The sequence below is a fragment of the Pristiophorus japonicus genome, chromosome 16, assembly GCF_044704955.1.
Source record: "Pristiophorus japonicus isolate sPriJap1 chromosome 16, sPriJap1.hap1, whole genome shotgun sequence".
Classification (NCBI taxonomy): domain Eukaryota; kingdom Metazoa; phylum Chordata; class Chondrichthyes; family Pristiophoridae; genus Pristiophorus; species Pristiophorus japonicus.
The window spans coordinates 131,070,063-131,094,087 of record NC_091992.1 but is presented as its reverse complement, the minus strand read 5'-3'; the positions used below and the strand labels follow the sequence as shown (position 1 = coordinate 131,094,087).

Genomic DNA, 24,025 nt, shown 5'->3' with positions numbered 1-24,025 from the left:
GGCCGAGAAGAGGGCTGGTGGATATGTTTTGGGGTTTTCTCATGGGGCCTAGGGTCACAGGAGTGCTCCTCCAGCCCTCTCAAAAAAAACCTCGGGCCTCCCCTGCACCAAGTTCCCGCCCCCCCCCCCCCCCCCCCCCCCCCACCCCCACGATCCACCACGACCGCGTATTTTAGTGCTGGGAACACTTCCTGTGGGTCCCCAGTGAAGGTCCCCTGCCACCTGAAATTCCACCGACCAGGTAATAACGATTCTTGCCAGAATCGGGCGGGAAACTCACCTGGGAGACCCAGGAGTTAAAATAACCATGGAACCTCACTCCACGGCAGCCGTGGAAGCTTGGCACTCGCCTCGCCACCCCCAAGCCGAATTCGTGCCCAATGTGCCTGCACCAGTTCACTCTAGCTATTCCCCCTCTTGTACCTGAGGGGGTTGTTGTTGCCCTGCTTTCCTTCCAGGCGGTCATGCTGACTTCCAGCAACGTTCTGTTGCAGTATTATCTGACCCTGGCTAATTTCTCTTCAGCTCTCTACAGTTCAAATTTGTGAATATTTTAAGTGGAAATGTAATTATAAAAATGCTGCCAAATATTACGATTTCGATACAGTAGATTAGATGTTTTTTTTTCTGCTCATGTGGCTTCAACCTTCTGTTCTAGGATCGCCTTTATTTCGTCATGGAATATGTGAACGGTGGTGACCTAATGTACCACATTCAGCAAGTTGGGAAGTTCAAGGAGCCCCAGGCAGTGTAAGTATCGAACCCTGTGACTTCCATGAATCTAATTAAATTATAGGTCAGTATTCTATATTCACTCATGTCTGCCAAATATCGTTTCTTTGTGGCCACGTGCTTCACTGTGGAGTGAGGCGATGTGATTTGAGTTTCTTCATGTATGTGCGTGACCCTGGGTTGCTTTGACGCTCCTCTTAATGGGGGTCAGGTAGCAGTGAAACTTGTCCTGTCTCTCAGTCAGGAAATAAATACTGCTGTGCAGAGACACAAAGAGGTGAGGGGGTTAGGGGGGGGGGGGGGGAAGTACCTCCCATTAAAATCAGCCAGACCGTTATGTCACCCATTACCCACCCTTCGCCCGCTATCCCCCTCGCCCATTACCGCCCGCACACACTGCCCTGCTACCACCCACTACCCCGTTACCAACCTCGCACGCTCCGTTCTCATCTCGGAGTAAAACTCGGGGCCATTGTGTCACTGAGCCATCTTCTCCCTTTCAGTAGTTTATGAAGGCAGTTTAAAAGCATACGGTACTTTCAGAATTATAAAAGGGTTCCTGCCAACTTAAAAAGGAATATTCTGTAACAAATGAATGTGTTGCCATTTCAGTTGAAAGATTTGAAATTTAAAATTCAGAATATCTGGAGGTCATTTCAAGACTTGTTTGTTTATGTTTATTGGAGATTGCTCTAAATGTTTGCTTTCTGTAATTGTAGGTTCTATGCAGCAGAGATCGCTGTTGGGCTGTTCTTCCTGCATAAGAAGGGGATCATTTACAGGTAAGAGAGCCAATGTTTGATGAGAGATAATGAGGATAAACTTGCTCACTGTTCCAATGTGCACAGTTGCAAAGAAGGTTTAAAATAATAAAACTCACTACTTACTCAATAACATCAGTGTCTATTTAAAGCCATCAGTGGGCCAACTGCTTGGTGAGATAATGTCAATAAAGAAACACCAGACATGTTAATGCAAATGAATACAGGTGGCATAGTCCCTCAGGGGAACTACCCATCCTTTGCTCAGAATTTATCCCCACACACCCTACCTCCTGAGATCAGGAACCTTGTGTGCAAAACAGCAGGCTGAAAGTAAGGTCCTACGGTTTCCTGATCATCTGATAGCATGGTGGCTCCTATCAGAGCAGCTGAAGCCTGAGCAGATAGCCTGCAAATGGTCTTAGCTGGGGTCGGATGGCTGATACAGAAGGGTCTAAGGAAGGGAAACGTGAAAGAAAATCAAACAAATAATAATGTTCTGCTCTTAAATGTTCTGCTGGCACAGCAGTTTTCCATACCCAGCATCCAAAGGGTGCTTTCATCTGAAACACTGGGAAAAGCTGAAACTGCTTGATCACAAAGTGTTTGAATTAAATCAGGTATCCTCAGGCAAGGATGCCTTCCTTATTGAGTCTTGAGATATATTTGCATCAGCAGCTGTGAATATCATTTGCCCCACGGCTACACTGACAAGGATTGGTTTCAGAATGCTCATCAGTCCCATTCACCATCTCTGCACACTCACTGAAATTCAGTCTGATGCAGCTGACATACTTAGAGATCTTGGGGATCTTACTGACATGTTCGGGTTCTTCTGATTCCGAAGGGATGGGAGGATGAGGAAACAGTCTTTCTTTAAATTCATTTTTGGGATGTGGGCACCACTGGCAAGGCTGGCATTTATTGCCCATCCCTATTTGCCAGTTTGATACAACTGAGTGGCTTGCTTGGCCATTTCAGAGAGCAGTTAAAAGTTAACCAAGTTGATGTAGGACTGGAGACACATATAGTCCAGACCGGATGAGCCAGTCGGTTTCTCTCCCTGAAGGGCATTAGTGAACCAGTTAACTTTCTCCGACAATCTGACAGCTTCATAGTTACTTTTACTGATACCAGTTTCTTATTTCCAGATTTTTTAAACTGCATTCAAATTTGCAAATTGCCCACAGTGGAATTTGAACCCTCTCTGAATTATTAGTCCAATAAAATAACCAATACCCAATCTACCTCAACATGTCCTGGGTGATTCTTTTTAACTCATCTTCCTGCAACTAGGGTCAGTTCTCGGTGCAAATCAAATTGTTGCAGACGACATATGTACTATTTCTGTGGGAGTTAATCTTCACCTCCATTAAGCACTGTTTTCACTTCACCAGTCCTTAACGTGAGATTATAGGTGGTCCATTGCATTTTCTGCATGACTGGCATAATCTTAAAATACATAGAAGATAAATAAACAAACGAGTGGGTATAGTCATCCTCCGTCTTTGACTGAAACTTATGCTCATATCTTGCTCTCATTTTCCTTTGCCACTATTTCTAATTTTGATTTAAAATGTTTGGATATTATTACATTTTGTCTGTTTGTTTCTTTTATTGTGTAATATGACCTGTCTCGCAGCTTGCCTCTGTCAAGGATGAATCACCAGTTTGTAGCTGGTTGAATGTCCGCCTGCTGTGCTGTAACCATTCTATGTAATATGGGAGGGAGTTGGAGAAAATTGTTGTAACTGTTGTATGAATTCAGAGTATAAAATTCCTGAGGGCACATGATCTCAGCAATTCCTGCTCGTTTCCCAATGAACAGTGGGCTTATCCTCAGTTATGTGCAGGATAACCAACTTTCCAAAAATTCGGATATCCACACTGATTGTTAGCTTACTTAATCCACATTTAAATCGTTTGCAGAGACTTAAAGCTGGATAATGTGATGCTGGATGCCGAGGGACACATCAAAATTGCAGATTTCGGCATGTGCAAAGAGAGCATATTCAACAGTGTGACAACCCGAACCTTTTGTGGGACCCCAGACTACATAGCACCAGAGGTGAGGCCAGTGACAAGTCCCAGCTCATGAATAGATCGGAGTATTGCTGAAATGGGCATAGATTTAAAGTACTTGGTGGAAGGATTAGAGGGGAGTTGAGGAGAACTTTTTTCACCCAGAGGGTGGTGGGGATCTGGAACTCACTGCCTGAAAGGGTGGTAGAGGCAGAAACCCTCATCGCATTTAAAAAGTACTTGGATATGCACTTGAAGTGCCGTAACCTACAGGACTACGGACCAAGAGCTGGAAGGTGGGATTAGATAGCTATTTTTTTGGCCGGCACGGACACGATGGGCCGAATGGCCTCCTTCTGTGCCGTAAATTTCTATCAAATGTCTTAAAAATAAAAGCTTTGCTGGTGTGGCCATTCCTTCCAGGACTCTTAAACAATCTTTTGAGTCACGTTAATAAAGATTAGCATGGTTTGTTTTTCGAAGTCCAACAATGAACCTAATTAAATGGTGCTTCACTGTAACACCTATCATTTCCCTTCCCCCAAATTTTTCTTCCTTCTGCCTCCAGCCCTCTCCCGAAGATGCTGACTCATATCGGGTACAATTGTACAGCTGCCAACAATTTTCGGCTATGTGAACATCCTTCATGTGTGAGTTGAACTGTAAATGTTGGTAGGCTAGTTGACCTTGGAGGCCAAACCTCATTCTGCTCACCAGACATGGATCCTGTACAGTTTCCACTGTGTACAGGCTAACAATCAGGAATGGTAACCCAGTCTGTTCTTTTCCTCTTTTGTCCCAAGCCCAGAAGCACTGATGAGATCAACTAATTCAGCACAGACTTAGCATTTCCTGGCTGGTACAGCTTTACCAACTGATGTACCTGCCCACTGGGCTAAGGGGAAGCTCAAGCTGGTGTATCATTTTAAAAGACAAACTATATGTAATGTACAGAAAAGTTAGCTTCTCTTTTCGACATTAAACTCCCTGAAGAGTTTCAGAACAATTGTGTAAAACTTCAAGTGCCTTGTGTGGTGGCCTTGGCTAAAGAACTATCACTTTATCCACGTACTAAGCTGTTCTCATCTGCACTGTTACACTAAGCTTGTGGCGGTTCAGTGCTGGTCAAAGAATAGATCCTCCAAACATAGCTCAGCCACCAGAAACATCTTTTTGCATTGCTTCACCGGCTCCGCTGCCTCCACTAGTGTGGAAAGATGGGGGAAAACACCTGTTGGAGGTGGCTTTCTGGATTAGTGGAGGCAGTTGGACTGCCCACTGTATCTTCGTACACTCTCACTGGCAGCAGTGCTGTAAGGTAAACATAGCAGAAGCGTTTGCTCAGTGGCTTCCATTGTAAGAAGCAACACGATTCTTTTCCTGTTGGCATGTCTGTGTGAAAATCTCTCAAAAGACATCTGAGGAAATATTGAGCCTTGCCCATGCTTTCTTGTTTAAATTTTTCTAAAGGTTGAGCCATCAGACCTTCTCTCAGCCTTTCCTATTATTGTAAGCTTGAATGCGATCTACAGCTGAACTGCCTTATAGTAAAGCTAATTGCCTCCTTACATATTTTTACGGTGCAGTCAGTCAGGGCTTTAATTGGTTCTGAAAGGAAAGAGGCCAGTTTCACCCATCTTATCTCTCTGACCCCAGTCAGCTAGAATATCGGCTAAATTGCTTCCTCTATCTGCCTCTGCCATGACATTTACCCTGGCTATTTCTCAGCATTTAGCCTTCAACACAATGCCATGCTAGTGTATAAATTTGTACAGCTGCCCTATGACCAGTCTAAGTCATTAATCCTGAATACAGTTCGCCCAAACTAATTATATTATAAAGAGAATGCCCCAGATTTTGCGGTGGCTTTGGGGCATCCTGAGGTCACGAAAGTCTGTACAAATACGAGTCTTTCTTTCTTTAGTTTCTATTTATGGGGATCAGGTAAGGAAAGGATTGAACTCACTATGATTCACCCTACAGTGTTAGTTGGATGATATTCATAAGAACTTAAGAAATAGGAACAGGAGTAGGCCATACAGCCCCTCGAGCCTGCTCCACCATTCAATACGATCATGGCTGATGTGATCATGGACTCAGCTCCACTTTCCTGCCCGCTCCCCATAACTCCTTATCGTGTAAGAAACTGTCTATTTCTGTCTTAAATTTATTCAATGTCCCAGGTTCCACAGCTCTCTGAGGCAGCGAATTCCACAGATTTACAACCCTCACAGAAGAAATTCCTCCTCATCTCTGTTTTAAATGGGCGGCCCCTTATTCTAAGATCATGCCCTCTAGTTCGAGTCTCCCCCATCAGTGGAAACATCCTCTCTACATCCACCTTGTCAAGCCCCCTCATAATCTTATACGTTTTGATACCTCTCATTCTTCTGAATTTCAATGAATAGAGGCCCAAACTACTCAACCTTTCCTCATAAGTCAACCCCCTCATCCCCGGAATCAACCTAGTGAACTTTTCTGAACTGCCTCCAAAGCAAGTATATCCTTTTATAAATATGGAAACCAAAACTGCACGCAGTGTTCCAGATGTGGCCTCACCAATATCTTATATAGCTGTAGCAAGACTTCCTTGCTTTTATACTCCATCCCCATTGCAATAAAGGCCAAGATACTATTGGCCTTCCTGATCACTTGTTGTACCTGCATACTATCCTTTTGTGTATCATGCACAAGTACCCCCAGATCCCGCTGTACTGCAGCACTTTGCAATCTTTCTCCATTTAAATAATAACTTGCTCTCTGATTTTTTTCTGCCAAAGTGCATGACCTCACACTTTCCAACATTATACTCCATCTGCCAAATTTTTGCCCACTCACCTAGCCTGTCTATGTCCTTTTGCAGATTGTTTGTGTCCTCCTCACACATTGCTTTTCCTCCCATCTTTGTATCGTCAGCAAACTTGGCTACGACTTCTTCCAAGTCGTTAATATCGATTGTAAATAGTTGGGGTCCCAGCACTGATCCCTGCGGCACCCCACTAGTTACTGGTTGCCAACCAGAGAATGAACCATTTATCCCGACTCTCTGTTCTCTGTTAGTTAGCCAATCCTCTATCCATGCTAATATATTACCCCCAATCCTGTGAACTTTTATCTTGTGCAGTAACCTTTTATGTGGCAGCTTGTCAAATGCCTTCTGGATACTCACTTTCAGGCTTCCAAGTATAGGTCTGAATCAGGAATTTAGAAGAAACTTCTTTACCCAGAGAAGTGAGAATGTGGAACTCGCTACCATAGTGAGTGGTTGAAACAAATAGTATAGATGCATTTAAGGGGAGGCTAGACAAGCATATGAGGGAGAGGGAATAGAGGGTTATGCGGATAGAGTTAGATGAGGAAAGACGGGTGGAGGCTTGAGTGGAGCATAAATGGCAGCATGGACTGTGTGGGCTGAATGCCGTATATCCTGTGTAATCCTACGTAATGATGACAGAACTGTCAGTGTTCGCCGTCATTACCCCTCTGAAACGGACCGTAACGTCAGGATTTAGCGCATGCACAGATAATCAGGGAAATCCTGAAGTTGCGGTCAGTCATTCCCAGCTCCGCTGCAGGCTGCGCTGTGGAACTCCCCGGAGAAATCCGTGAAATCAGTGGAACTGATGAAAACTTCCCCTTTTCTGCTATAATATCTGTTAAACACTCCATAAAAAGTTAAGCCTTGTTGAAAGAGGTGTAACTGGAGGTTTAACGACCATTCGGACCCTGAAACACTACTTTTATATTTGTGGAATGTCAAATTCTTCCATTATGATAAAAATTACTAGATTTATAAAATGCTAATATATATATATATATATTATATATTTTAAAGTTTATGATATTTTCATCTTCTATGTGTATGTCCCAATCTTTATTTCACACTCTAATATTTTTTAAAAAGTGAATGATGAAAGCTGCTTTTTATTTCCTGGTTTGCTGATGGTGAGAATTCTTCACTGTGATTGGCTGCTTAGACTGCTTGATGACATCACTGCTGCTGTACACTGGAGATTCCCTTTTGACAGTGCTACAATCCAATTAAGGTTGAGAAAGCTAAAGTTCTTGTCATAGAGATCATGAGGTCAATGGCAATTGCCGTCACTTCGCTACTGACTGCAAATTGCGGTCCTGTCTCATTAGTAATAAAGAAAAAAAGACAGACTTGCATTTATATAACGTCTTTCACGACCACCGGATGTTTCAAAGTGCTTTACAGCCACTGAAGTACTTTTGGGGTGTAGTCACCGTTGTCATGTGGGAAACACGGAAGATAATTTGCGCACAAACAGCAATGTGATGATAATGACCAGATCATCTGTTTTAGTGACTTTGATTGACGGATAAATATTGGCCAGGACATCGGGGATAACTCCCCTGCTCTTCTTCAAAAAAGTGTCGTGGGATCTATTACGTCCACCTGAGAGAGAAGACGGGACCTTGGTTTAACGTTCCATCCGAAAGACGGCACCTCCGACAGTGTAGCACTCCCTCAGCGCAGCACTGGAGTGTCAGCCTAGATTAATGTGCTCAAAGGACTGGAACCCACAACTTTCTGACTCACAGGCGAGTGTGCTACCCACTGAGCCACTGGCTGACACAATGCCCAAATGAGTACCTCAGTATCACTATATTGCCCAAACAATGCTGCCTTCATGTCTTGGGCTTTCTGATAGTGCTTTGTTCTTTCTCAAGGCTGGTTATTTTGACCCACTGTCCATCTACTTTTCCTTTTTATGTTAAATCTTCAGTTACCATTGATCTTGTCAATTTCTATTTTGTTTTTTTGCCAGTTTCTTGTCCAATGGGGCAATTGGATTTGTCCCGGGAACCTCGCGTCCTATTTTGGTATTTGTGAGGCTGATTTTGAATTGTCTGCACAATATCACACTATCTGAAGAATACCTAGGACTGTGCTATATCATGTAACCTGTTCTCACACACAACTTTCATTTATAAGCCCTGTAATCCTATTACCTTTAATGCAGTAAAATGTCCTTCATAGGAGCAATTATCAAACAAAATTTAACACCATGCCACATAAAGAGATATTAGGACAGGTGACTAAAAGCTTGGTCAAAGAAGTAGCTTTTAAGAAGCATCTTAAAGGAGAGGTTTGGGAAGTGAATTCCAGAACTTGGAGCCTAGGCAGCTAAAGCACAGCCACCAATAGTGAGGCAATGGAAATCGCAGATACACAAGAAGCTAGAACTGGAGAAGCGCAGAGATCTGAGGGTTGCAGGAGGTGGTGAGTAGCAAGACCATGAAGGGATTTGAACACCAGGATGAGAATGAGCGAACGCGACTTGATGCGGGCAGCAGAGTTTTGGATGAGCTGAAGTTTACGGAGAGTGTAAGATGGGAGGCCGGCCAGGAGAATGTTGGAAAAGTAGAGTCTAGAGGTAACAAAGGCACAGATGAGGATTTCAGTAGCCAATGGGCTGAGGCAGGGGCGGAGACGGGTGATAGCACGGAGGCAGAAGTAGACGGTCTTGGTGAAGGAGCGGATATGGGGTGGAAGTTCAGCTCAACAGATGTATCTGGATAGTTTCCGTTCCCAGTTTTACTTTGCATGGACATTTCTCTGGGGCCATTATCCTCATTGAGGTATGTGTCATCTCATCTGAGCATGAATGTGCATGCTTATTATCCAGGTCTCTAATAAATCAAACACAATTTGTATCATAGCTGCTGTCAGTGCCAGAAGCTGAGATTGTTGGGGAAACGTGCTTTATTTCTGATATCGCAGGATCAGATGTGTTATCAAGTTATTGCGTCCTTCACTATATGTAAAATCCTATTTAAAGAATTACAATTTACATTTCTCTTTTATTTTGTAGCACAGTCTGGTGTGATGCTGCATCTGATTGATCTAAGAGATGGCCAACTAGCAGGGAGATGCCTGGAGCACACATTGCCAGACAGACAGTGTTCCGTTGTTATGGTACCCTGCCTTTCGGTTTAGGCTGATTTTATAACTGCTCTGAGGAGCACTAGTGTCCACCTTGATGTGCATTGTCTCAAGTCCTCTGGCCTGCCACAACGGCTTGGCTAATCATCCTGTTCACAAGTGGAAATCATTAACTTAAAGCCAGAAAATGGTGTTACCCATCTGGAATTTGATTCTTTGTAAAAAAAATACTTGACATAATTTCACCTAACCGGAGATATTCCCTGCTGAGTTTGTCACATCATTATAGTAGCAAAATGTAAGCATTTGTAGTAGTTTTTCCCCCTCAGTACTAATTGTCTTTTCATGACTGTTTTTAAATTTCCCACAGTTCATAGTGTGGTAAGTTAAATGAAGCGTGACAGATCATTTAAGATAGGTCAATTACTCGTGGACTTTCACAGATGAAAATGTAACTCACTGTGTATGGTGGCTTTTGTTTAATTTAGATCTTTATTCTGACATTTACGATGACATCATTATCTCTGAGTCTTGCTGATAATTCAGTCACACATTACACACAGATAGCTAAAAGCATAAATTAGACATGCCACCCTGCATTAGGTTAGCCTGGGACATCTACAGTATATAGAGATTGGCCGCTGTCATTTCAGATACCTTGTGACATTTGATCAGAGACATAGCTTGTAATTTTGCACCAGTTTATAAAGAATTATACACTGCTTAAGAAAGGGAAAACAATTCACCATTCTCATCTTACACAAAAACCACACAATGACACACAGAGAATGACCTTTTTTGTGATTGGGCACAGCAGTTTGAAATGGAATATATATAAAATGTTTCAACATGGACTTGCAGCTACACACAGAGGTATTTTCAAAGCCATCCCCTCGCTATTCTGTCAGCTGCAATTTGATGACATCTCCCACAAAGCAGACCCATGTTTTTCCACACCTGATGCCACTATCTCCACCACTGACAGCTTTGCCTGTTTGACATAGTTGCCCCATCGTGGGGCAGCCTTTATACTGTCTGTCTTGTTCCAGTGCAGCACGGGATTTGATTGCACTTCTGGTGCAGTTCGGAGAAGCCTTTCCGCTTTTTTTGTCTTCTTTTACAAGTATGTGTCCTGCTATTTTCAATTTTGTTTGGGTGGGGAGGAGTAGAAGGGGAGCTGTGCAGTTATTGGAGGGGTGGGGGCAGGGGGAAGAAGCTGTGCAATTGTTGGGGCGGGAAGGGGGAAGGGGAGCTGTGCAGTTGTTGGGGGGGGGAGCTGTGCAGTTGTTAGGGGGGGGGAGCTGTGCAGTTGTTGGGGGGGGAGCTGTGCAGTTGTTAGGGACGGGCAGGGGGAGCTGTGCAGTTGTTAGGGAAGGGCAGGGGGAGCTGTGCAGTTGTTAGGGAAGGGCAGGGGGAGCTGTGCAGTTGTTGGGGGGGGGGGGAGCTGTGCAGTTATTGGGGGGGTGGGGGCAGGGGGAAGAAGCTGTGCAATTGTTGGGGCGGGAAGGGGGAAGGGGAGCTGTGCAGTTGTTGGGGGGGGGAGCTGTGCAGTTGTTAGGGGGGGGGAGCTGTGCAGTTGTTGGGGGGGGGAGCTGTGCAGTTGTTAGGGGGGGGAGCTGTGCAGTTGTTAGGGGGGGGAGCTGTGCAGTTGTTAGGGGGGGGAGCTGTGCAGTTGTTAGGGGGGGGAGCTGTGCAGTTGTTAGGGGGGGGAGCTGTGCAGTTGTTGGGGGGGGGAGCTGTGCAGTTGTTAGGGGGGGGAGCTGTGCAGTTGTTAGGGGGGGGAGCTGTGCAGTTGTTAGGGGGGGGAGCTGTGCAGTTGTTAGGGGGGGGAGCTGTGCAGTTGTTAGGGGGGGGGAGCTGTGCAGTTGTTGGGGGGGGGAGCTGTGCAGTTGTTAGGGGGGGGGGAGCTGTGCAGTTGTTAGGGGGGGAGCTGTGCAGTTGTTAGGGGGGGGAGCTGTGCAGTTGTTAGGGAAGGGCAGGGGGAGCTGTGCAGTTGTTGGGGTGGGGGGAGCTGTGCAGTTGTTAGGGAAGGGCAGGGGGAGCTGTGCAGTTGTTGGGGGGGGGAGCTGTGCAGTTGTTAGGGAAGGGCAGGGGGAGCTGTGCAGTTGTTGGGGGGGGGAGCTGTGCAGTTGTTAGGGAAGGGCAGGGGGAGCTGTGCAGTTGTTGGGGGGGGGGGAGGGAGCTGTGCAGTTGTTAGGGAAGGGCAGGGGGAGCTGTGCAGTTGTTTTACACAGAAAAATAATGGCTCTGAATTTGCGGTTGGAGACTTCCCTTGGGGAAATGCCTCCGATTCGCAAATAAAATGCCCGCGTACCTGGTGGTCCAGGAGGTACGGAGATTCACGGTCCTTGGGCTCTCCGGGTACCCGTGGGCAAAGGCCCATGTATCTCAGGTGCACAACTGTTTAAAAAAAAAAAAAATTACATACTTAAAATTTATTAAAATGGCTTTTAATTAATTAAAGAAAAATTAAATTTTTTGAAAAATAAATTTACTTATTTTAAAGTGTCTAAAAATAAACTTACTTTATTTCACATGTATTTTTCTGTGCTTTTATCAGGCACAAGAATTTCATGGGCATTCGCTGGGCAGAAGTTGTCAAATAGCCCAACTCTCCGCCCGTGGAGGCCCATTTCGATTAGATTCGTGCGATCCGTCAAGAGGATTCTTGACAGATCACAAGTTCCGGGTCTAGGCACATGAGCAGTGCATGCCTAAACCCAGAACTTGCACCGCGTATGTGCACCTCGTTCGCGCCCATAGCGCCACTAATTCAGCCCCTTTAAAACCATATATCGCCCTCCCAACAAGAGTTCTTTGACACTTTTCATGGCTATGATGGTCTGAAAATGAATGCTGGAAAACCTTAAACCTACACAGCACACACTATATGGGACTGCTTAATCAAATCAGTAGAATTAACTTCAGTTTCAGTTCAAAAACATGCAATTACCTCGTATAACAGAGTGAAAGAGGGTCAATATGTGAACCATAGTCTTTTGAGAGCTCTGTATCCGTGATAGGGGTACAACTTAAAAAGAAATATAAAAGATTGGAATGAACAAGGCAAGGCGGTATAGCTTTAAGAAATCATTGACTTTAATCGCCTTTTATCAGGAGCCACCTCCAGCCTGTGAGACTAAAAGGCAGGGAAGTAGTTCAGTTGGGGAAAGGAAGGAAGGGAGACTGAGAAGAGGAATGCTGGGAAGTAATCCCTGTTACTGTTTGATTCAACGCGAGCCCCAGGTGGGCAGAGGAAATGCTTCAAGGACATCCACAAAGCCTCCTTGAAAAAATGTAATCCCCACCGGCATCTGAGAATCCCTGGCCCAAAACCACCCAAAGTGGAGGAAAAGCATCCGGGAAGGCGCTGAATACCGAGTTTCTTCGTGGAGAGCAAGCTGAAGCCAAGCATCGACAGCGGAAGAAGTGCATGGAAACCCAGGCACCCCAACCACTTGTTCCTTCAACCACCGTTTTCCCCACCTGTGACAGAGACTCTAGGTCCCGTATTGGACTCTTCAGTCACCTGAGAACTCATTTTTAGTGTGGAAGCAAGTCATCCTCGACTCCGAGGGACTGTCTATGATGATTTTATTTGGAGGATGAGCCCATTCCTGTCCACACATACACTTCCAGATGAAGTGGTTGGAAAGCCTTCAAGGTGGGATGCCAATTCTGGTGCTTCTAATACCTCTCCAGCTATTTCAGCAGCCTAGGGATTAAAGCATTGGCTATCTAGAGTCTTGGTCAGACCCCATGTGGAGTTCAGTTTTAGGCATCGAACCTCAGGAAAGACATATTAGCCTTGGAAGGCATACAGCCCAAATTATCTAGAATGACACAGGTATTTTAGGGTTAAATTATCAGGACGGGTTGCATATACTTGGTTTGTGTTCCCTTGAGTTGAGAAGGCTGAGGAATGATCTAATCGAGATATTTAAAATAATTAAGGACTTTATAGGGTAGATGCAGAGATCCTATTTTTTCTGGTGGGGCATAATCTTAAAGTTAGAGTTGGGCCATTAGGAGTCAAATCAGAAGCATTTTTCACATAAAGGGTGGTGAAAATCTGGAGCTCATGCCCCAAAAAGCTGTGGACATTGGAGAAATTAAGACTGAGATCGACAGATTTTTTGGGGGTAAGGATATCAAGGGATATGGGCCAAAGGCAGATAAATAGAACTGAGGTACAGATCAGCCATGATCCAATTAAATCTCAGAATAAGCTCGAGGGGCTGAATAGCCTACTCTTGTTCCTGTGTTTAAATGTTTCCTGATCTTTAGTACACGTGTAAATAAGGGCCACCCAGAGGATAAAAGAGCAGCGCGGGCCCCTAGAAAATTGTGGACCACCTCGACCTGTGAGCACTGCAGCTTCCAGCGTGAGCTGCTACAAGTATGCGACGGCTTCGAAGTGGGCGACTGGGTGATGTCATCAAAACCCAGGTCGCCATTTGGAGCGTGGACAGGAACATCGGCGAGGCCCAGGTACAGTGGAGGAGCGGGAAGGTCGGGGCGGGTGAGCAGTGAGAGATCGTGGCGGAGGTGCAGCGAATATTTTTGTAGCGGAGGAGTGGCGAGAGATCGTGGCGGAGGTGCGGCGAATGTTTGTGGCGGAGGAGCGGCGAGAGACCGTGGCAAGGGTGCAGCAAATGGGGGTATGGGGCCCAGAAGAGCCGAGGGCCCAGGGGCAGCACGAGCCAGCCCACACTGCGATATGTGCACACAATAGGTCCGTGCAGCAGAGCAGGTCGCCAATCATCCTGGTTAACCCTTGCCACTGGATAAAGGCCGAGCTCTGTCAAGCCCTGTCAAGGCTGATGTGCAACGGTCAGCACACATTAAAAAAATCCACGCACAATATCTTTCACTCCTTCAATTAGAGTTCAGGACATTAGCTTGGATGATGTGGAATCTGTATGGGTGGAGCTACGGAATACCAAAGAACAGAAAACGCTGGTGGGAGTTGTGTACAGACCACCAAACAGTAGTAGTGAGGTTGGGAACAGCATCAAACAAGAAATTGGGGATGCGTGCAATAAAGGTACAGCAGTTATCATGGGCAACTTTAATCTACATATTGATTGGGCTAACCAAACTGGTAACAATGTGGTGGAGGAAGATTTCCTGGAGTGTATTAGGGATGGTTTTCTAGACCAATATGTCGACGAACCAACTAGAGGGCTGGCCATCCTCGACTGGGTGATGTGTAACGAGAAAGGACTAATTAACAATCTTGTTGTGCGAGGCCCCTTGGGGAAGAGTGACCATAATATGCTAGAATTCTTATTAAGATGGAGAGTGACACAGTTAATTCAGAGACTAGGGTCCTGAACTTAAGCAAAGGTAACTTCGATGGTATGAGATGTGAATTGGTTAGAATAGACTGGCGAGTGATACTTAATGGGTTGACGGTGGATAGGCAATGGCAAACATTTAAAGATCACATGGATGAACTTCAACAATTGTACATCCCTGTCTGGAGTAAAAATAAAACGGAGAAGGTGGCTCAACCGTGGCTAACAAGGGAAATTAAGGATAGTGTTAAATCCAAGGAAGAGGCATATAAATTGGCCAGAAAAAGCAGCAAACCTGAGGACTGGGAGAATTTTGTAATACAGCAGAGGAGGGCAAAGGGTTTAATTATGAGGGGGAAAATAGAGTATGAGAGGAAACTTGCTGGGAACATAAAAACGGACTGCAAAAGCTTCTATAGATATGTGAAGAGAAAAAGATTAGTAACAACAAACGTAGGTCCCTTTCAGTCGGATTCAGGTGAATTTATAATGGGGAACAAAGAAATGGCGGACCAGTTAAACAAATACTTTGGTTCTGTCTTCACTAAGGAAGACACAAATAACCTTCCGGAAATAATAGGGGTTCGAGGGTGTAGCGAAAAGGAGGAATTAAAGTTCCTTATTCGTCAGGAAATTGTGATAGGGAAATTGATGGGATTGAAGGCTGATAAATCCCCAGGGCCTGATAGGCTGCAGCCCAGAGTATTTAAGGAAGTGGCCCAAGAAATAGTGGATGCATTGATCATTATTTTCCAACATTCTATTGACTCTAGATCAGTTCCTATGGACTGGAGGGTAGCTAATGTAACACCACTTTTTAAAAAAGGAGGAAGAGAGAAAACAAGGCATTATAGACCGGTTAGCCTGACATCGGTGGTGGGGAAAATGTTGGAATCAATTATTAAAGATGAAATAGCAGCGCATTTGGAAAGCAGTGACAGGATCGGTCCAAGTCAGCATGGATTTATGAAAGGGAAATTCTGCTTGACAAATCTTCTAGAATTTTTTTGAGGATGTAACTAGTAGAGTGGACAAGGGAGAACCAGTGGATGTGGTGCATTTGGACTGTCAAAAGGCTTTTGACAAGGTCCCACTCAAGAGATTGGTGTGCAAAATTAAAGCACATGGTATTGGGGGTAATGTACTGACGCGGATAGAGAATTGGTTGGCAGACAGGAAGCAGAGAGTCGGGGTAAACGGGTCCTTTTCAGAATGGCAGGCAGTGACTAGTGGAGTGCCGCAGGGCTCAGTGCTGGGACCCCAGCTATTTACAATATACATTAATGATTTGGATGAGGGAATTGAGTGTAATATCACCACGTTTGCAGATGACACTAAGCTGGGTGGCGGTGTGAGCTGTGAGGAGGACGCTAAGAGGCTGCAGGGTAACTTGGACAGGTTAGGTGAGTAGGCAAATGCATGGCAGATGCAGTATAATATGGATAAATGTGAGGTTATCCACTTTGGTGGCAAAAACATGAAGGCAGAATATTATCTGAATGGCGGCAGATTAGGGAAAGGGGAGGTGCAACAAGACCTGGGTGTCATGGTACATCAGTCATTGAAAGTTGACATACAAGTGGATTCATGAAGGGGAAATCATGTTTAACTAATTTACTAGAATTCTTTGAGGATATAACAAGCGTGGTGGATAGAGGTGTATCGATGGATGTGGTGTATTTAGATTTCCAAAAGGCATTCGATAAGGTGCCATTCAAAAGATTACTGCAGACGGTAGAGGTACGAGATGTAGAGGAAATGTATTAGCATGGATAGAGAATTGGCTGGCGAACAGAAAGCAGAGTCGGGATAATTGGGTCCTTTTCGGGTTGGAAATCGGTGTACCACAGGGATCAGTGCTGGGACCACAACTGTTTACAATATACATAGATGACCTGGAAGAGGGGACAGAGTGTAGTGTAACAAAATTTGCAGATGACACAAAGATTAGTGGGAAAGCGGGTTGTGTAGAGGACACAGAGAGGCTGCAAAGAGATTTAGATAGGTTAAGCGAATGGGCTAAGGTTTGGCAGATGGAATACAATGTCGGAAAATGTGAGGTCATCCACCTTGGGGAAAAAAAACAGTAAAAGGGAATATTATTTGAATGGGGAGAAATTACAACATGCTGAGGTGCAGAGGGACCTGGGGGTCCTTGTGCATGAATCCCAAAAAGTTAGTTTGCAAGTGCAGCAGGTAATCAGGAAGGCGAATGGAATGTTGGCCTTCATTGCGAGAGGGATGGAGTACAAAAGCTGCAACTGTATAGGGTATTGGTAAGGCCGCACCTGGAGTACTGCATGCAGTTTTGGTCACCTTACTTAAGGAAGGATATACTGGCTTTGGAGGGGGTACAGAGACAATTCACTAGGCTGATTCCGGAGATGAGAGGGTTACCTTATGATGATAGATTGAGTAGACTGGGTCTTTACTCGTTGGAGTTCAGAAGGATGAGGGGTGATCTTATAGAAACATTTAAAATCATGAAAGGGATAGACAAGATAGAGGCAGAGAGGCTGTTTCCACTGGTCGGGGAGACTAGAACTAGGGGGCACAGCCTTAAAATACGGGGGAGCCAATTTAAAACCAAGTTGAGAAGGAATTTCTTCTCCCAGAGGGTTGTGAATCTGTGGAATTCTCTGCCCAAGGAAGCAGTTGAGGCTAGCTCATTGAATGTATTCAAGTCACAGATAGATAGATTTTTAACCAATAAGGGAATTAAGGGTTACGGGGAGAGGGCGGGTAAGTGGAGCTGAGTCCACGGCCAGATCAGCCATGATCTTATTGAATGGCAGAGCAGGCTCGAGGGGCTAGATGGCCTACTCCTGTTCCTAATTCTTATGTTCTTATGTTCAAGTGCAGCAGGTGGTAAAGGGATCAAGGGGTATGGAGAGAAAGCAGGAAAGGAGTACTGAGGTGAATGATCAGCCATGATCTTATTGAATGGTGGTGCAGGCTCGAAGGGCCGAATGGCCTACTCCAGCACCTATTTTCTATGTTTCTATGGATTATCGGGTCCTTCATTGAAACATCTGTGAACCCCCATGTGGAAGCAAGTCATCCTCGTTCGAGGGACTGCCTATGATGATGATGAAATAAGGAAGAGTGCATATTAACAGAGAATGGTTTCCATTACACTTTTTGCAACTGATTTGTCTTCCTTCACCCCCCCACCCCCCACCAAATAAATATATGATTATTGGGTCTTGTAATTTCTGTAAATCTATCCAAAACTTGCAAAAATGTGCCACAGATTTTGAATATCTACAATTCAAACCGCTCATAACCGCACAGCATCGGACAATAGCTGTTGAGTGTGCACACTCTGGATACAAACTTGAATAGTATTCTGCATGATCAAGGAAATTGGAGTCTGGTCTGTCTATGGTTAAATGCAAAAGATTTTATTAACAGAAGATTCATGAATCAGCAAAACAGTTCCAAAGTTTTGATCTGTTCATATAGAGCTTTATGCAGTTAAACCGATTCCAGCTAAAGACAGAAAAAGAGAGTTGGCAAGTGTTTGTACATCATGCACCAGCAACATTGTCCCTATTTATAGGAAGGTGGCACAGAATGACTAATCTACTAGCAACCATTCTGCCACCTAATTTTGAGCCTCTGCCTGAATATAGAATTCTGCAATGTGAGAACACAAACATTAGACAAAACTCGAGGCACTTTTACACTTTTACAAGCAGAGAAGTCCTGCTACAACTGTACAGGGTATTGGTGAGGCCACACCTAGAGTACTGCGTACAGTTTTGGTCTCCGCATTTAAGGAAGGATATACTTGCATTGGAGGTTGTTCAGAGAAGGTTCACTAGGTTGATTCTGGAGATGAGAGGGTTGACTTGTGAAGATAGGTTTGAGTAGGTTGGGCCTAAACGCATTGGAGTTCCGAAGAATAAGAGGTGATCTTATCGAAATATATAAGATAATGAGGGGGCTCGACAAGGTGGATGCAGAGAGGATATTTCCACTCATATGGGAAACTAAAACTAAGGGACATAGTCTCAGAATAAGGGGCCGCCCATTTAAAACTGAGATGAGATGGAATTTCTTCTCAGAGGGTTGTAAATCTATGGAATTCTCTTCCCCACAGAGCTGTGGAGGCTGGGTCATTGAATATATTTAAGGCGGAGATAGACAGATTTTTAAGCGATAAGGGAATAAAGGGTTATGGGGTGCGGGCAGGGAAGTGGAGCTTAGTCCATGATCAGATCAGCCATGATCTTATTGAATGGCTGAGTAGGCTCGAGGGGCCAGGTGTCCTACTCCTGCTCCTAATTCTTATGTTCTTATGTACACTGAAGGAGTGCAGCTGCCAGCAGATGCAGTGTTCCCTCTGTTGGCTTTTTTCTTTAACGTGAACAACCTGATAGTCAGAGAGCCAACACACCCACGAAACTGTGATTTTACAAACACGCCATTGTTTTACTGCTGCCTGTTTCAGCAACTGTAGGGAGCTGGCCCCATGTTTTTTTTCCCCCTCTAGGTTTAGACAACAGAGCCCAGCACAGCTATCGACATCATGGCCAAAATTCCAATTAGCTCATTGTGTCAACAGAAACGGAGCAGACCGTTAAGTCCATCGATCCCCAAAAATATAGATTCCATCCCAAATTGCAGGAACCGGGTCATTATTGCACTTAGGGGTGGCCTGCAAGAGCATTGCCCACCCCAATCTGACCTTGTAAGGCAGAGCGTTCCATAGCCATTGTGGCAGAGGTCCCGAAGGCCATTCCCAGGCCAAAGACAATGGTGACTTTCAACATTCTTTAGCTCCTAAAGGAGGCAGCTACTGTCCAAACAAAAAGAATTAATTCACGGCACATACTCGGCTCAATTATCTTTATCTATAGGACTTTTGTGGCCTCTCCTGGGTCTCAGCTGACAAGAGTTCTGTCAAGGCGCGCCAAGCACGTACAGGCCAATTCCCACAGCTGCCCTGGTACACCCTGAGTCACATCCTTGGACCTGTGGGGAGCAGATGGAAGATTTGCCTACACTCACCCAACTCCGCAAGAATTTCTCATACGGGCAAAAATTGGACAGAAACTAATTTGAAACAAGTTCCACCCTATTTATGGTCCCCTGACTGGAGATCCACCTGAGAGCCATACGGGACACAAGCAGAACTTTGGGCTAATCAGTTCTCAATGACAAGTATTAAATTGGAGCAGCACACAGCTTGCTCCCGCAAGTCAGGAAGGTTGATCTTTAATTTCAGCACACCGCCAATCTGTGGTTTTCTGTTTATTCAATTTCATGAGATGGACGTTGGAATTTCCCAATATACGCTGAAGCACTAAGTCTTCCCTAGCATCTCTGAACATTGTAAAAGTGCCAAAAAACATATTAAAAAGATTTGGTAACTGTAAAACAAGGACTAAAGCTACAAATAGATACTCTATAAGAGTGTCAGTTGTGGTTCAATAGGCAGCACACGTGCCTCGGAGTCAGAAGGTTGTTGGTTCAAGTCCCACCCAAGGAACTTGAGCACATAAATCTAAGTTGACACTCCAGTGCAGGGAAAGTTATCATTACACCAATTTGCTTTTATACTTCTCCCCATTCTTCCTATTATTTGGTGGTGAGGCTTCTTTAAGGCTTTGTGTTGCTTTTTGATTTGGAGGAAAACATGTTACAGAGGGTGGAGATGTGTCTATGGGAATTTACCAATGAGTGTAGGTACAGTTCCAAGCACTGCTACTAGGCGGCCCAATTCCACAGATTAATAGTATGGCACCAGACCAACTCCTGCAATCATTTGCTGGGTTTTGATACCAGGGGCTTCCCACATCACCCCCGACAGTTTACTCATCATAGTCCCACAAACACCAATGAGATCAATTAATCTTATTGATTGAAAGATAAATATTGGCCAGGATGACAAGAAAATGCCCCTGCTCCTCTTCAAGTCGTGTCATGGAATCCATTTCATCCATCTGAACAGACAAAGGGGGTCTCAGTTTATTGTCTCATTCAATAGGTGTATTGGTTGAACAGTCCTGAAAATCTAAATAGACCAATTGCTGAAAAAACATTTTAGACTCACGAGCACAATTCAAGAATTTCTGGGAATCTGCTGAAATGGTTGTCTGCTGGTTAATGTACTAACATTCTGGAAGTAAAAGCTGAGAACAATAATACTTTTAGATGTGTATTGACTAAGTACATTGGCAACTCTTGGTTCTCTCAATAGTTCTGAAAATGTCACTAAAAATAATCGTAAGAAGAATAAAAATCCCATTTGTGGAGAACAAACTGTTCCCATGCAAGGATAATATAAAATTGTATAGATTGAAAAAGGAGCTTGCTTGTTCCTGCTACACAATACGTTTGATATATGAAGGCCATACACATTTAGCAGAGTCGGTTGAGCTTTGAAGCCTGGGGTGATCTTAAACCTAACCCCAGGAGAGAACCTAAATCATGAGCAGAAGAGAAAGTCCAAACTACTGATGGTTAGCTATTTTGTTGATGATAAATGAGTTAATCATTTGAAAACTTGCTGATTAATTAGTTAGTCCATCCCTTTGTTACCTCTAGACTTGACTATTCCAACACACTCCTGGCTGGCCTCCCATGTTCTACCCTCCCTCAACGAGGTCATCCTAAACTCTGCTGCTCGTGTCGTAACTCGCACCAAGTCCCATTTGCCCATCTCACTGACTCACATTGGTTCCCAGTCTGGCAATATCTCAATTTTACAATTCTCACCCTTGTTTTCAAATCCCTCCATTCCCTCTACAATCCTCCGAGATATCTGTACTCAACGTTCCCGCGAAGCATTCCAGAGGTCCCGTGCAGGCCACTCACCGACTTTTACATAGCGCTGCTTGAAAATCTATATTGGCCGCTCAGCCAGTTAAAGGAACTGCGCACAAAAAAAAAATTATACGGAACATTGTCTGTGCTCCTCCAATTCTGGCCTCTTGAGCATTCCCTATTTTAATCGCTCCACCATTAGCAGCCATGCCTTCAGCTGCTCAGGCCCCAAGCTCTGGAATTCACTCCCTAAATCTCTCTCTGCCTCTCTTTCCTCCTTTAAGACACTCCTTAAAGACTACCTCTTGTATCTCCTTATGTGGCTCAGTGTCAACTGTTATTCGATGACACTTCTACGAAGCACCTTGGGATGTTTTACTGTGTTAAAGGCACTACTTAAATACAAGTTGTTGTTGTTGGAAACAATTTTTTTCTTTCATTCTCACTTTAACAAAAGTACTGTTCAGTTAACATAGAAACATAGACCATAGAAAATAGGTGCAGGAGTAGGCCATTCAGCCCTTCGAGCCTGCACCACCATTCAATAAGATCATGGCTGATCATTCCCTCAGTACCCCTTTCCTGCTTTCTCTCCATATCCCTTGATCCCCTTAGCCATAAGGGCCATACCTAACTCCCTCTTGAATATATCCAATGAACTGGCATCAACAACTCTCTGCAGCAGGGAATTCCACAGGTTAACAACTCTCTGAGTGAAGAAGTTTCTCCTCATCTCAGTCCTAAATGGCCTACCCCTTATCCTAAGACTGTGTCTTCTGGTTCTGGACTTCCCCAACATCGGGAACATTCTTCCCACATCTAATTTGTCCAGTCCCGTCAGAATCTTATATGTTTCTATGAAATCCCCTCTCATCCTTCTAAACTCCAGTGTATAAAGGCCCAGTTGATCCAGTCTCTCCTCATATGTCAGTACAGCCATCCAGGAAATCAGTTGCACTCCCTCAATAGCAAGAACGTCCTTCCACAAATTAGGAGACCAAAACTGAACACAATATTCCAGGTGAGGCCTCACCAAGGCCCTGTACAACAAGAGTAAGGCCTCCCTGCTCCTATACTCAAATCCTCTAGCTATGAAGGCTAACATACCATGTGCCTTCTTCACCGCCTGCTGTAACCTGCATGCCAACTTTCAATGACTGATAAACCATGACACCCAGGTCTCGTTGCACCTCCCCTTTTCTTAATCTGCCGCCATTCAGATAATATTCTGCCTTCGTGTTTTTGCCCCCGAAGTGGATAACCTCACATTTATCCATATTATACTGCATCTGCCATGCATTTACCCACTCACCTAACTTGTCCAAGTCACCCTGCAGCCTCTTAGCGTCCTCCTCACAGCTCACACCGTCATCCAGCTTAGTGTCATCTGCAAACTTGGAGATATTACACTCAATGCCTTCATCTAAATCATTAATGTATATTGTAAATAGCTGGGGTCCCAGCACTGAGCCCTGCGGCACTCCACTAGTCACTGCCTGCCATTCTGAAAAGGACCCTCTGCTTCCTGTCTGCCAACCAGTTCGCGATCCATGTTAGTACATTACCCCCAATACCATGTGCTTTGATTTTGCACACCAATCTCTTGTGTGGGACCTTGTCAAAAGCCTTTTGAAAGTCCAAATACACCACATCTACTGGTTCTCCCTTGTCCACTCGACTAGTTACATCCTCAAAAAATTCCAGAAGATTTGTCAAGCACGATTTCCCTTTCATAAATCCATGCTGACTTGGACTGATCCTGTCACTGCTTTCCAAATGCGCTGCTATTTCATCCTTAATAATTGATTCCAACATTTTCCCCATTACTTATATGTCAGTCTAACTGGTCTATAATTATCCGTTTTCTCTCTCCCTTCCGTTTTAAAAAGTGGTGTTGCATTAGCTACCCTCCAGTCCATAGGAACTGACCCAGAGTCGATAGACTGTTGGAAAATGATCACTAATGCATCCACTATTTCTAGGGCCACTTCCTTAAGTACTCTGGGATTGCAGACTATCAGGCCCTGGGGATTTATCGGCCTTCAATCCCATCAATTTTCCCAATACAATTTCCCACCTAATAAGGATATCCTTCAGTTCCTCCTTCTCACTAGACCCTCGGTCCCCTAGTACTTCCGGAAGGTTATTTGTGTCTTCCTTCGTGAAAACAGAACCCAAAGTATTTGTTCAATTGGTCTGCCATTTCTTTGTTCCCCATTATAAATTCACCTGAATCCGACTGCAAGGGACCTACATTTGTCTTCACTAATCTTTTTCTCTTCACATATCTATAGAAGCTTTTGCAGTCAGTTTTTATATTCCCTGCAAGCTTACTCTCGTACTCTATTTTCCCCCTCTTAATTAAATCTTTTGTCTTCCTCTGCTGAATTCTAAATTTCTCCCAGTCCTCAGGCTTGCTGCTTCTTCTGGGCAATTTATATGCCTCTTTCTTGGATTTAACACTATCCTTAATTTCCCTTGTTAGCCACGGTTTGAGCCACCTTCTCCGTTTTATTTTTACTCCA

General features: G+C 44.5%; 1 protein-coding gene across 5 annotated transcripts in view; it reads left to right on the top strand.

Moving 5' to 3' along the window:
• Positions 1-24,025, top strand: part of LOC139226835 (protein kinase C alpha type) — a 542,945-nt gene that overhangs the window by 437,721 nt on the left and 81,199 nt on the right. For all 5 annotated transcript variants that reach the window (XM_070857892.1, XM_070857891.1, XM_070857893.1 and 2 more), the window contains exons 11-13: positions 659-750; positions 1,452-1,514; positions 3,423-3,561. In XM_070857892.1, coding sequence (XP_070713993.1) covers positions 659-750; positions 1,452-1,514; positions 3,423-3,561 — 294 coding nt within the window. The remainder of the gene's footprint in view (positions 1-658; positions 751-1,451; positions 1,515-3,422; positions 3,562-24,025) is intronic.